The sequence below is a fragment of the Symphodus melops genome, assembly GCF_947650265.1.
Source record: "Symphodus melops genome assembly, chromosome: 18".
NCBI lineage: Eukaryota > Metazoa > Chordata > Actinopteri > Labriformes > Labridae > Symphodus > Symphodus melops.
The window spans coordinates 22,872,009-22,885,703 of NC_136708.1; the positions used below are offsets into that span (position 1 = coordinate 22,872,009).

The 13,695-nt window shown below is 54.7% G+C and overlaps 2 protein-coding genes across 3 annotated transcripts in view; one reads left to right on the forward strand and one right to left on the reverse strand.

The window, feature by feature from the left end:
- Positions 1-704: 704 nt before the first annotated feature.
- slc39a7 (solute carrier family 39 member 7) lies at positions 705-6,667 on the reverse strand. Of its 2 annotated transcripts, none has more exons than XM_079368002.1 (8): positions 6,005-6,667; positions 4,737-5,251; positions 4,404-4,572; positions 4,287-4,328; positions 4,047-4,070; positions 3,863-3,946; positions 1,911-2,107; positions 705-1,831 (listed from the first exon to the last, which is right to left on the reverse strand). In XM_079368002.1, exons 2-8 carry the CDS (start codon positions 5,241-5,243, stop codon positions 1,577-1,579), a joined length of 1,278 nt encoding a protein of 425 aa, XP_079224128.1. In that variant the 5' UTR covers positions 5,244-5,251; positions 6,005-6,667; the 3' UTR covers positions 705-1,576. The 2 variants fall into 2 exon arrangements, with proteins under 2 accessions (XP_079224128.1, XP_079224127.1); XM_079368001.1 differs by having other exon boundaries at positions 4,047-4,175; positions 4,251-4,328; positions 6,005-6,666.
- Positions 6,668-8,131: 1,464 nt separating this feature from the next.
- The window catches only part of LOC306838983 (non-homologous end joining factor IFFO1-like), a gene marked incomplete at its 3' end in the record, with an annotated part of 5,928 nt that continues 364 nt past the window's right edge, over positions 8,132-13,695 (forward strand). Inside the window, 9 exon segments of the mRNA XM_079367423.1 lie at positions 8,132-9,081; positions 9,083-9,164; positions 9,166-9,293; positions 10,826-10,886; positions 11,003-11,098; positions 11,204-11,344; positions 12,348-12,529; positions 12,653-12,770; positions 12,883-13,680. Coding sequence (XP_079223549.1) covers positions 8,348-9,081; positions 9,083-9,164; positions 9,166-9,293; positions 10,826-10,886; positions 11,003-11,098; positions 11,204-11,344; positions 12,348-12,529; positions 12,653-12,770; positions 12,883-13,680 — 2,340 coding nt within the window. The 5' untranslated portion in view covers positions 8,132-8,347.

Genomic DNA, 13,695 nt, shown 5'->3' on the forward strand with positions numbered 1-13,695 from the left:
TCTGAAGAGTTAGCGCTCGTATTTAACTGTTGGTGGTTCTCAGGCTCTTCTTCAGTGTGTGAAGGTGCAGCTGGCTCGAACCCATCAGGAAATGAAAAGAGATCAGATCAGATCGACAGGCTAAAGATAAACACCTGCAGCTCATCACGTCAGCATGTGGGTCAGCACATAACACACACCCCCCCCCCCCCCCCCCGCACACACTTACAAGGAAGTTAGCCACATGAAAGAAAACACCTGCCAGGTTTCACGTTCTTTATTAATCCCTGAGGGGGAACGTGTGGTTCTCTGAGACATGCAGAACCTGTGGACATGTCAGAGTGCGGTGGCTGCCCCACTGGAAGCTGGTGGGGGTTGAGTGCCTTGCTCAAGGCCACATCAGCAGTGCTCGAGAAGTGGTCTGGCACCTCTCCAGCTACCAGACCAACTTGCATATTTGGGTCCGCATCAGGACCGACGACCCTCCGGTTCCCAACCCAAGTCCCTTCGGACTGAGCCGCCCCCGCTGGGACCTGATTCTGGAGATCTCAGCTGTGTTGTTTCGAGGAGCATCGAGCCCCCTTTAATCAAGTCCTGAGCTCCTGTCGGGCCGACAGGAAGCTTCAACTCACACTGACGGATGTCTGGCTCCCTCGTGTGGTCAGCTTTGGTAATAACAGTTTAAACTGAAGACCTGTAAATTAAAGATTTATCGACACGATGCCTTTGAGGCCACAACTTGCACTTTATTTTGTGGAATGTCAAAATACTCATTCATGATATCTCCATCAGAAACAGACAGTAAAGAAGAATTCTTGTGTTTTCAGACCTGGCAGGATTTTTGCTCTCAACATTTGAGGGTTGAAAAAGGAGAAAAGGGCTCCAGTCGGCTGTGATTTAAAGTGTAAATCCCGCCAAAATAAAAGTGAAGAAATCCTCTGCATGCTCAGATCGTTGTATTAAGAGTCAGAAGGATTCATGCAGAGATAGACGGTGTTATTGAAGAGTAACATCAGTCACACCGACCTGTTCTCGCCTCTGGGATGTCGGTTTTTTAAACAAGCAGCAAGTCGACAGGAAATGTGGAGCGATGGCGAGAAAATTACCGTAAAATCCAGAGTATAGGACGCACTCGTTACGCCTGCGTCATCACCCGAGCGACTGACACACGGCAGACACCCGTGCTACACGCTGGGGGCGCCATCTTCTGTCCGTCATGAGGTCATCATGGTGCGTTTAAAGCAAACAGTGAAACACAGCTCAGATGAGACTTTCAGAGGGACCTTTAATCTGGGTTTTACGGTAATCGACCACGGACATGGAAAACAGGAAAACCTCCCGTCCTGATGGGGGCGCTCTCTGAACAGGACCCACAGGTTGTTTCTTTTATGTGAGCGACTAAAAAAAAAACACAAGACAACAGAAATCATCCATCGGCCGTCTGTCGGCGTTTGTCCCAGAACACAATCATTAAAAAACCAGAGAACACGTCGTGACAGAAGAATCCAGCTGATCTCAAACCGCCGTTCTTGACCTCGAACCTTCTCCGGTCCGTCTGTCCGACTCTGTAAAGGAGTTTGTGTCGCTCGGCGGCGTCTCACTCGTACTCGGCGATCAGCACCATCATGCCCACCCCGAACAGCAGGGCCAGGATCTCCATCAGAGACTGTCCCAGACTGGAGCGGCCCGCTAACAGTTCAGGGAGCACGGTCACCGTGGCGATGTACACGAACCCGCCGGCTGTGAACGGCAGGATCCAGGCGGTCGCCGCAGCACCAACGCCCTCGGCCAATAGGGAGCAGGCTGTGCCGGCCAGAGCTCCCAGGGCTGTCAGCAGCTGCAGACACATGGCCTGATGGGAAACAGGAAACGGTTAAACACGATCAGCGGACACAATCCTCGCGTTTTCACGGACGAGTCGTGGTCGCGACCTTTTTCTTTGTGCAGCCGGACTGGACGAGGATGGCGAAGTCTCCGATCTCGTGTGGGACCTCGTGCAGCAGGATGGTCAGGGTGGTGATGGTGCCAACCGCTGGACCGACCAGGAACGACGCCCCGATGGCCAGACCGTCCGTGAAGTTATGAGTGAAGTCGGCCGCCAGGTTCAGGTACCCCGACACCTTGATGTCTGAGACGGCGGGAAGACGAGAGAACAAAGATCAGAAGAACGAAACACAGTCGAGTACTGACAGACCTCCACCAGGTGACCTCATCACCAGGTGACCTCATCACCAGGTGACCTCATCACCAGGTGACCTCAGCACCCGGTGACCTCAGCACCCGGTGACCTCATCACCAGGTGACCTCAGCTCCAGGTGACCTCAGCACCAGGTGACCTCATCACCAGGTGACCTCATCACCAGGTGACCTCAGCTCCAGGTGACCTCAGCACCAGGTGACCTCAGCACCAGGTGACCTCATCACCAGGTGACCTCAGCACCAGGTGACCTCAGCTCCAGGTGACCTCAGCACCAGGTGACCTCAGCTCCAGGTGACCTCATCACCAGGTGACCTCAGCTCCAGGTGACCTCAGCACCAGGTGACCTCAGCTCCAGGTGACCTCATCACCAGGTGACCTCAGCACCAGGTGACCTCAGCACCAGGTGACCTCATCACCAGGTGACCTCAGCTCCAGGTGACCTCAGCACCAGGTGACCTCAGCTCCAGGTGACCTCATCACCAGGTGACCTCATCACCAGGTGACCTCAGCACCTGATGACCTCACGACCTGAGGGTCCGGGTCACGTTACGGTCTTTCTGCTCTAATCAAAGGATTGTGTGTTGTACAGGGAGCACCTGAACACACCACACATCAATGGAGGGATGTGTTCAGGTTCAGCCAGCCCTTGTAGTTAGTGCTGGATCAGGTCTAGACCAGCTCATAGTTCTGCTGCTATAGGTCTAGACTACCGGGGGAACTGGCACCAGGATCTCTGATCTCTCTCTCTCCCAGCTTTCATATCTTATTACTGCTTGTCTCTGTCTTTATATTCTAACCTCTCCTTTTTCTGGGAGCTGGTTCCTCTGGACTGTTGGTGAGGATGGCCTGCTCAGACCCCCCCCCCCCCACAAGGATGGCCTGCCCAGACCCCCCCCCCCCACAAGGATGGCCTGCCCAGACCCCCCCCCCCACAAGGATGGCCTGCCCAAACAAACAAACCCCCCCCCCCACGGATGGCCTGCCCAAACCCCCCCCCCCCCCCCACGAGGATGGCCTGCCCAAACAAACAAACCCCCCCCCACGGATGGCCTGCCCAAACCCCCCCCCCCCACGAGGATGGCCTGCCCAAACCCCCCCCCCCCCCACGAGGATGGCCTGCCCAAACAAACAAACCCCCCCCCCCCACGGATGGCCTGCCCAAACCCCCCCCCCCCACGAGGATGGCCTGCCCAAACAAACAAACCCCCCCCCCCCCCACGAGGATGGCCTGCCCAAACCCCCCCCCCACAAGGATGGCCTGCCCAAACCCCCCCCCCCCACGAGGATGGCCTTAAATAAAATAGTAAGATAAATATAATTCCAACGCAGCAGGAGAGGATGTAACGCTGAGTCTGATCCTACAGACACCGAGCGTGAGAGGAATCAGATCAACGTGGAACCAAGAACAGAGAAACAGTATGTGAAGTATGTTCGGTTCCTGGAGGGGGCGTGGCCAGGTCTGCAGGTCTACAGAGATCCCCTGCTCATTCCTGCGCTGACGTGAGTGAAGAAGTCAACATGCAAATGAGGCAACAAAAAGAAAACACGACCCGGCAGCAGGCCAAAAACCAAACCCTGATCTGGAACCCGGCTCTGGTGAGTTTCTGCCCTCAGGCCGGCGTGTCATAACCCACAGAGACCACACGAGGGCGCCGCCCACTCTCAGATCTGAGTGACGCTCACCTGTGCTCTGCGCCTCCTCTTTCTTCTTCTTCTCTTCTTTCTCTTCTTCTCCGTCACTGTCCTTCGCCTTCGCCTTCGGGGCATCTGAGGTCAAAGGTCAACTAGTTTAAAATTCAGGTCAGCCTCAGAGCAGCGACTGATGTCAGATTTCTTGTTTCAGGGAGGAGTCACGGGGGCAGCGTACCGTGCGAGTGTCCGTGCGAGTGTCCGTGTCCGCCCTTCAGCAGACGCACAAACTTCTCCACCACCAGGAAGGCGATGATCCCGCCGAGCACCCACAGACCCACGGACATCATGTGAGCGTGAGCGGCTCCTGAGAGACACATAAAGGACATTACACTCTGATGACACTGATGACATCATCGACGAGGAGCGGCAGAGAGGGTACCGTGAGAGTGTCCGTGGTCATGTGACTCCTCGCTTGCGTGCGAGTGTCCGTGACCTTCTTCCTGGTGGGAGTGCGGCTCTGAGGAGAAAAAACACGAGTCAGCAACAAAGTGAGCAGAAACAGAGGCGGCGTCCTCGTGGACCCGTCACGTACCCAGAGCGTGAGGGATCAGGTGGAGGAAGGCGTCGCCCAGCAGGCCGCCGGAGGCGAAGCTGAGCAGCACCTTGAGCAGGTTCTGGTGCTGGTCGCTGTTGGACTGAACGGGGATCAGAAACAGGATGAGGAAAGGAGCGGCGCTGATCAGCAGGGTCGCTCCGATAGCCTACACACACACACACACACACACACACACACACACACACACACACACACACACACACACACACACACACACACACACACACACACACACACACACACACACACTGTTAACAACAGCGACAAAGTTGAAGGTCGTCTTTCAAACCTGTGATGTCACCAGCTCACCTGAGTCCACAGCTCCACCACGTCCCGCTTCACGCGCTCTCCCCCGTGTGAGGGGGCGTGGCCTCTCGCCTCTTTCAGCAACCGACCAACTTCTTCCTGATGATCGTCTCCGTGATCATGAGCGTGTCCGTGATCATGAGCGTGTCCATGATCATGAGCGTGGGCGTGTCCGTGATCATGAGCGTGTCCATGATCGTGGGCGTGTCCGTGATCATGAGCGTGGGCGTGTCCATGATCGTGGGCGTGTCCGTGATCATGAGCGTGTCCGTGATCATGAGAGTGGGCGTGTCCGTGATGCTCCTCCTCCTCTGACGGTAGGTTGGCTTCTGCGCTCCACTTGCTCGCTCCATGGAACATCCTCACGTTTTCATCCTCGCCATGGGAGTGGCCGTGGTGATGGTGGCCATGTCCGTGGTCGCCGTGGGAGTGGCTGTGAGATTGGGTTGGCTGGGAGGCCAACAGGAGCACAGTGAGCGCGCTCAGTACCAGCAGACGTAAACAGCCCATAATATCACCTGTGAGACGGAGACCAAAGACAACGCAATGAACGCCATAACCATGAGGAGACGTTTACAAACGACAGTGATAGGACGCCATCTTTAAGTTAGCTGCAGACACGGACAATACGACCATCTCTACAAATCAAAACGCTATAATGACCGCCAAGTGGCGAATACTTCCAGACGTTGAATGGAAAAACACGGCGCTGGAAGTCGCAGAATGCATGAAAAGGTCGAAGAACCACAGAAGGACAGACACGCCCCCTAGTGGCTTAGCGGTGAATTGCAGAGCAATGCGTTCCGTCGACGCAGAACTGCGCATGCTCAACCACGGCGTCGGGTCCACGCCATCACAAACCAGGCTGTGTGGCGTCCAGCACGCTCCACCATGACAGCAGAGAGGGAAGAAGTGAAAGGACCAATCAGAGAGCTGCTCTCTTTAGATTCTGCTCCTGAACGGTCTGGGTTTGTTTTGGACGTCCCACGGTTTGGAATCATCTCCCACATCACGTGACCACAAAAGAGTGTCAAAGACTGACCCTGAAGAGAACCTGGATCTGGACCCTGGTCTGGCTTTAGGCCCCCCCAGTCCATTTAGACCCTGGAGTCTCCACTAGCTTACTTTAAACAGAGACAGCCTGTTAGCATGCTGCTAGCTCACATGCTAACGCGTTGCTACGGTAACCGTAACGTGCTAACACTCAAACAAGCTAACTAGCAGGTCTTACTCTCTCACTTTGTACCTGTCCTCGCGCTGGGTTTCCTCACCTTCCTGTCCGTGATGTGTTCGGTTAACCGACAGTGTGTAACTGCACGCTGATGCTGCTGGGAAGACGTGGCGTTTACTCAAGTCAACTCATCGAAATCTCGCGGGATCGCGTTCCACTTCTCACATGAGTCTCCTTCGGTGCTCCCTTGTCTCCTCGACTTGTTTTAAATCTTCATCTCCCTGTGATATAAAACACTGTCAGGGTGTGTGTGGAGGATGACCACGTGCTTCGTCAAACTTTGACCCGGATAAATCTGATGAACGGGAATTTGCGTTGATGTGAAGAGAGCACAAGAGGAATGATGAGGTCTAAATGGAAATATCGCGAGAGCAGTGAAGTCCTTTGACTCCTGTGAGAACAGGAGAGGGAGAGGAGCATCCTGGAGGAGAGCAGGATGTCCACTTTATATTCATTTAAAACAACTTTAAACTCTCTCTCTTCTTAAGACATTTTAAATAGAAGAGCGAACCTTAAAGTAAAGAAGATGTCAATGATTTTCATTATTATATATATATATATTATTTATATTCATTAAAGTTCACTCTGCTCTGGCTGCGTCCTATTTCATAAAATATGTTTCTGTTTCTGCTCGTCTCCTAACGTGTACTGGATTAAAGAGTACATTTAAATTTATTATGAATAAACAACAAGGAGCTACTTCCTGTCTGTACTCTGCTGTTTTAACACTTTGTCTGTTAAAGGGATACTTCAGCCATTTACATGAAGCTGTGTATCATTAGAAACATGTAGCTGTGTATCACAGCTTCATGTTTCTAATGATACACAGCTTCATGTTTCTAATGATACACAGCTACATGTTTCTAATGATACACAGCTTCATGTTTCTACTGATACACAGCTACATGTTTCTAATGATACACAGCTACATGTTTCTAATGATACACAGCTTCATGTTTCTACTGATACACAGCTACATGTTTCTAATGATACACAGCTTCATGTTTCTAATGATACACAGCTACATGTTTCTAATGATACACAGCTACATGTTTCTAATGATACACAGCTACATGTTTCTAATGATACACAGCTACATGTTTCTAATGATACACAGCTTCATGTTTCTAATGATACACAGCTTCATGTTTCTAATGATACACAGCTTCATGTTTCTAATGATACACAGCTTCATGTTTCTAATGATACACAGCTTCATGTTTCTAATGATACACAGCTTCATGTTTCTAATGATACACAGCTTCATGTTTCTAATGATACACAGCTTCATGTAAACGGGTGAAGGATCCCTTTAATGTTTCTGGGACTGGCCGTGTGCAGGAAGCTGGAGCTCTGGGGGACATGTTGACTTCCTGTTCGGCCCTCACAGCTCTAAAGTCTAGTTTATACTTCTGCATCGTGTCTCCGGCGTGGTTGAGCATTCGTAGTTCTGCGTCGAGGGAATGCGTTGCTCTGCAATTCACCGCAGAGCCACTAGGGGGGCGTGTCTCTGTGTGCTTTCAGTGACCTCCAGGCCCATGTTTTTTGATATTTCCCTTCAGGAATTATTCGCCACTTGGCGGTAGTGACAGTGTTTTAATGATGAGTTGAGAGATTTTTTGTGTTGTGACTGGAAAGCAACTTTCAGAAATGACGTTCTGAGCAGACCAATCACAGTACTTGCGGTTTGCGTCAGTGTGACGTGTCATCAGGATTTTTTGGAGGTGCGTCTTGGTCTCAGTTAGACCACTTGGTCTTGATATTTGAGTATCAGCCGTGCAGCTTTTTTAAAAATACGTCACAAACCACTTTTAGCTGAAACTATTGTTTTTTTTGTTTGTTTTTTTAAATGCAAAACAATTCAACATTTGGGGATAATTAGAGTGCATCAGCTGTCTGTTTGCCTCAGAGGCTCCTCTACTGGGATCTTTACGGTAGCTCCTGACAGCGCGCTCGTTGCTCTTCTACCACCGTCAGTACGGTAACTGAGCGCCGCAGTCTGTCCTCAGCTCTGCTGCAGCGCGACTCCTCTCTTCACCTGATAATCTGCTGTCTGCTCCTCTCACTGCCAGGTACGACACATCTTCATCACAGCTGCTTCACATGTCGTTAGCAGTTAATTTAAAGGTTTAGAATCAATCAGGCGGATCTGAAGAGAAATCAGCGTCAAAGTAAACTCTGTTATCTCATTTCACCGCAGAGAGCCGCTGAGTTGAAGCTGCGCAACACAGTCTTCATCATCCTTCAGAGCTCCTGAACTCACTCAGCCGCTCACTGTTTGAGACCACGAGGAGGACTTCAGGGGGCTGCTGGGCCTGATTCGGGGTCGGAGGAATAATCCGGGGTTTTACCTGCAGAGTTGAACTAATAGAAGTCTGGGTTCATGCCGGATTTCGAGCACTTCAGATTTTCCTACTCGAGCATGAATCCGGTCCTAGGGGAGAGCGGGTTTTTGGCTCCTCAGCAGCACCACCAGATGACGGGCCAGACCGACTCTGCCATCCCGGACCCGGGCTACTTCCTCGGGGACCACGGTGGGTTTGGCCCAGATGGGTTTTCCGGGCTTGACCTGGGTGCCCTTCCGCCTTCAGGCCTCGCCTATTTGCACCTGAACGCCCCCCTGCACCGCGTGCCCCCTGCAGCCACGGCGCTGCGTAACGACCTGGGCTCGAACATCAGCGTCCTGAAGACCCTGAATCTTCGCTTCAGGTGCTTTTTGGCCAAAGTGCACGAGCTGGAGCGCAGGAACAAGGTGCTGGAGAAGCAGCTGCAGCAGGCTCTGGAGGAGAACTGCGGAGGGGAGGGACACAAGAGGCCACAGACCAAAGAGATGGGGGTCCAGACTGGATTTATAGGGCCGATCCCGCCCAGACCTGGCCTCCTCCCGCTCCACAACGCCAACAACCCAGCCTACATGCCCGGAGGGATCCTCTCTCCCACACTGAACCCCCCTCCTCTCTTTGACAACAAACACCTGCACCCCTACACAGACTCCAACTCCAACCTCACCACCTCCGGGTTCTCCATCAGCCCGGCGCTGAGTCCCGTAGACCCGACCCAGAGCACCAACATCAATGAGAAGTACTCAAACAGCGGGACCAACACCCCTCCTCCTGCCCCCCACACGCTTCCTCCCCGGGACTATCTGGTCCTTTAACCACACCCGCAGGTTTGGCAGCGGGAGGGAGTCGTGCGTCACAGGGTCCAGGGGTCTCGTGGACTCACCCGGACGGCGTCGGGGTCCAGATTGACACCATCACACCTGAGATCCGAGCTCTGTACAACGTGCTGGCCAAAGTGAAGAGAGAGAGAGACGAGTACAAGAGAAGGTAAGAGACCCTGGAGTCCACAACGGTCCTGTTAGAATACCTGGGGGGGGGGGGGGGGGGGGGGGGGGGGATAGTAAGGCTTTGTAGATCTCTTACTGACACAAAAAGAAAAATAACAAAAAATATTCTGACTGAATGAGGGAAGTAAAATCTTCTGATTCTTAGATTGAAGTCAAGGGCCGCAAAAAATCCTCTCAAGGGCCGCAAATGGCCCCTGAGCCGCACTTTGGACACCCCTGCTTTAGACTCAGAACGTTGACCCACTCAGGGGGCGGGGTTTGGTGGCACGCGGAGGGGGCGGAGTTTGGTGTCACGCTGAGGGGGCGGGGCTTGGTGTCACGCTGAGGGGCGGGGTTTGGTGTCACGCTGAGGGGCGGGGTTTGGTGTCACGCTGAGGGGGCGGAGTTTGGTGTCACGCTGAGGGGCGGGGTTTGGTGTCACGCTGAGGGGGCGGGGTTTGGTGTTTCCTGCAGGTTTGGATCTGTTAGCATTGTTATGCATTTCTGCCAAAAGGCCCGATGTCAATGTTGAACCCATGCATCAGTGCATCCTGAAGTACTGTCAGATCTGGAGGGGGCGGAGCTAAATCTGTAATTCCTCACATCAACAAAGGAGGAACAAACAGAGATCAGGAAAGACAATACAGCAGCTTGACTCCGAGCACAGAAACAGGAAATAAACGTCATCACGCCTTCCAGCTGCTAAACACAATTCAATTCAAAAAATGTGATTTGTCCTCAAAGGCGCACAGAGCAGGAAGTGAATGACAGCAACAGGAAACACTGAAATGTTCCTGAATGTTTCCTGCTGGAGTAAAAGTCTGTTAGCGTTCATGCGTGAAGGTTTCAAGACGAGCCATCATGATGACTTCACACCAAGTACTGTCACTAACATGTCAGACTCTTTGTCCACCATCTTTGATTTCCACAGCCTCGGATTGGACGGGCTGTCTTACTTCCTGTCCGTCACGAGCAGGAAGATCTAATGTGGGGGGGCGCTCTGAACTTCGCTTGACATTTTCTGGAGAGCATGTTGAAAAAAGAGGTTTCTGTGTTCCTCCGCATTGATCCATAGAGCTCTATGAATAAAGTGTGTTTGTGAGCTCTAAAACCTGCCTCTAAAATATGACTTAAGCTCATGCTTTTATTTTGAATATAGTCGAGCTGCGTCCTCCTCCTCTCAGCTGAGTTCTGTCCTGGTACCTGCAATGCAGCAGAGGCCTGCGACCGCCAGAAGTGATGTCACCCCCCCCCCCCCCCGCACTGTTTGCTTCTGTCCCCGCTGACTCTTCATCATCTCAGCCGTGCAGTTTCAATCCATCACACGGCACAGAGGTGCTGACATCATCATTCACACGCACGCCATCATTTCATCCTTCACCTCTCCCTCTCTCTCTCTCTCTCCCTCTCTCTCTCTCTCTCTCTCTCTCTCTGTCTCTCTCTCTCCTGTCAGTGTAAAGACACTGTGTGTGTGTGTGTGTGTGTGTGTGTGTGTGTGTGTGTGTGTGTGTGTGTGTGTGTGTGTGTGGACAGGTGGGAGGAGGAGTACACAGCCAGGATGGACCTGCAGGACAAGGTGGCAGAGCTGGAGGAGGTGAACTCATGTTTATCTCATCGTTAGTTTACAGCAAGAGGACAGAGCTTACAGTGTGTGTGTGTGTGTGTGTGTGTGTGTGTGTGTGTGTGTGTGTGTGTGTGTGTGCTCTGCAGGACCTGCAGGAGAGCGAGCTGTGTCAGGACGAGCTGGCTCTCAGGGTGAAGCAGCTGAAGGCTGAACTCGTTCTCTTCAAAGGACTCGTCAGCAACGTGAGTCTGCAGACTGTCTGCAGCGTTCAGAGAGCACAGAGACTTTAACCGTGTGTGTGTGTGTGTGTGTGTGTGTGTGTGTGTGTGTGTGTGTGTGTCCATCAGAACCTGTCCGATCTGGACACTAAGATCCAGGAGAAGGCCATGAAGGTGGACATGGACATCTGCCGGCGCATCGACATCACGGCCCGCCTGTGTGACGTGGCCCAGCAGAGGAACTGTGAGGACATGATCAGCATGTTCCAGGTAAACACGCCTCCTGCCTGCAGGTGGCCACGCCCCCCTCCACCCTCATCAGCATGTTCCAGGTAAACACGCCTCCTGCCTGCAGGTGGCCACGCCCCCCTCCACCCTCATCAGCATGTTCCAGGTAAACACGCCTCCTCCCTGCAGGTGGCCACGCCCCCCTCCACCCTCATCAGCATGTTCCAGGTAAACACGCCTCCTGCCTGCAGGTGGCCACGCCCCCCTCCACCCTAATCAGCATGTTCCAGGTAAACACGCCTCCTGCCTGCAGGTGGCCACGCCCCCCTCCACCCTCATCAGCATGTTCCAGGTAAACACGCCTCCTGCCTGCAGGTGGCCACGCCCCCCCTCCACCCTCATCAGCATGTTCCAGGTAAACACGCCTCCTCCCTGCAGGTGGCCACGCCCCCTCCACCCTCATCAGCATGTTCCAGGTAAACACGCCTCCTCCCTGCAGGTGGCCACGCCCCCCTCCACCCTCATCAGCATGTTCCAGGTAAACACGCCTCCTGCCTGCAGGTGGCCACGCCCCCCTCCACCCTCATCAGCATGTTCCAGGTAAACACGCCTCCTGCCTGCAGGTGGCCACGCCCCCCTCCACCCTCATCAGCATGTTCCAGGTAAACACGCCTCCTGCCTGCAGGTGGCCACGCCCCCCCTCCACCCTCATCAGCATGTTCCAGGTAAACACGCCTCCTGCCTGCAGGTGGCCACGCCCCCCTCCACCCTCATCAGCATGTTCCAGGTAAACACGCCCTCCTCCCTGCAGGTGGCCACGCCCCCCTCCCACCCTCATCAGCATGTTCCAGGTAAACACGCCTCCTGCCTGCAGGTGGCCACGCCCCCCTCCACCCTCATCAGCATGTTCCAGGTAAACACGCCTCCTGCCTGCAGGTGGCCACGCCCCCCTCCACCTTCATCAGCATGTTCCAGGTTCGTGTTTCATGAGGGACAGAAAAACATCTCCCACCTTCACTTCAGTAAACACGCCTCCTCCCTGCAGGTGGCCACGCCCCCCTCCACCCTGAGCGGCCGCGCCAGGAAACAGAGCGGGCAGTCGGCAAAGGGGGATGGAGACGAACTTAGCGTGTCTGAGAGCGAAGGGGGCGGGGCTAGAGACGAGGAGACCTGCAGCACTTCTGCAAATCAAATCAATGAGCAGATGCAGAAGATGCTGAATCAGCTGTAAGTGTTTGGACCAACACAGCACCCTGACCCTCTCACTATATATGTCTAATGTGTGTGTGTGTGTGTGTGTGTGTGTGTGTGTGTGTGTGTGTGTGTGTGTGTGTGGGGGGGGGGGTCCAGGAGGGAGTGTGAGTTCGAGGATGACTGTGACAGTCTGGCCTGGGAGGAAACAGAAGAAACTCTGCTGCTCTGGGAAGATTTTCCAGGATATCCACTGGGAGTGGAAACACAGGGAGAGGTGTGTGCGCACACACACACACACACACACACACACACACACACACACTCTCTCTCTCTGATTTGGAGTGGACAGATTGATCCTTGATGTTGGAGTGTTGCTGTTTGTGCAGCTGCAGCAGCAGGAGGAGTCCATCGAGGAGGTGATCAAAGACACCGAGTGTCTGTTCAAGTCCAGAGAGAAGGAGTATCAGGAGACCATCGACCAGATCGAGGTGACCACGCCACACCCGCCCGCCCACACGCCGCACGCCCACACGCCGCTCGCCCACACGCAGCTCGCCCACACGCAGCTCGCCCACACGCAGCTCGCCCACACGCCGCTCGCCCCACACGCCGCTCGCCCACACGCCGCTCGCCCACACGCAGCTCGCCCCACACGCCGCTCGCCCACACGCAGCTCGCCCACACGCCGCTCGCCCACACGCCGCTCGCCCACACGCCGCTCGCCCACATGCAGCTCGCCCACACGCCGCTCGCCCACACGCAGCTCGCCCACACGCAGCTCGCCCACACGCAGCTCGCCCACACGCCGCTCGCCCACACGCAGCTCGCCCACACGCCCGCTCGCCCACATGCAGCTCGCCCACACGCAGCTCGCCCACATGCAGCTCGCCCACACGCCGCTCGCCCACACGCCGCTCGCCCACACGCAGCTCGCCCACACGCAGCTCGCCCACACGCCGCTCGCCCACACGCCGCTCGCCCACACGCAGCTCGCCCACATGCAGCTCGCCCACACGCCGCTCGCCCACACGCCGCTCGCCCACACGCAGCCCGCCCACACGCCGCTCGCCCACACGCAGCTCGCCCACATGCAGCTCGCCCACATGCAGCTCGCCCACACGCCGCTCGCCCACACGCCGCTCGCCCCACACGCAGCCCGCCCACACGCCGCTCGCCCACACGCAGCTCGCCCTGACCTC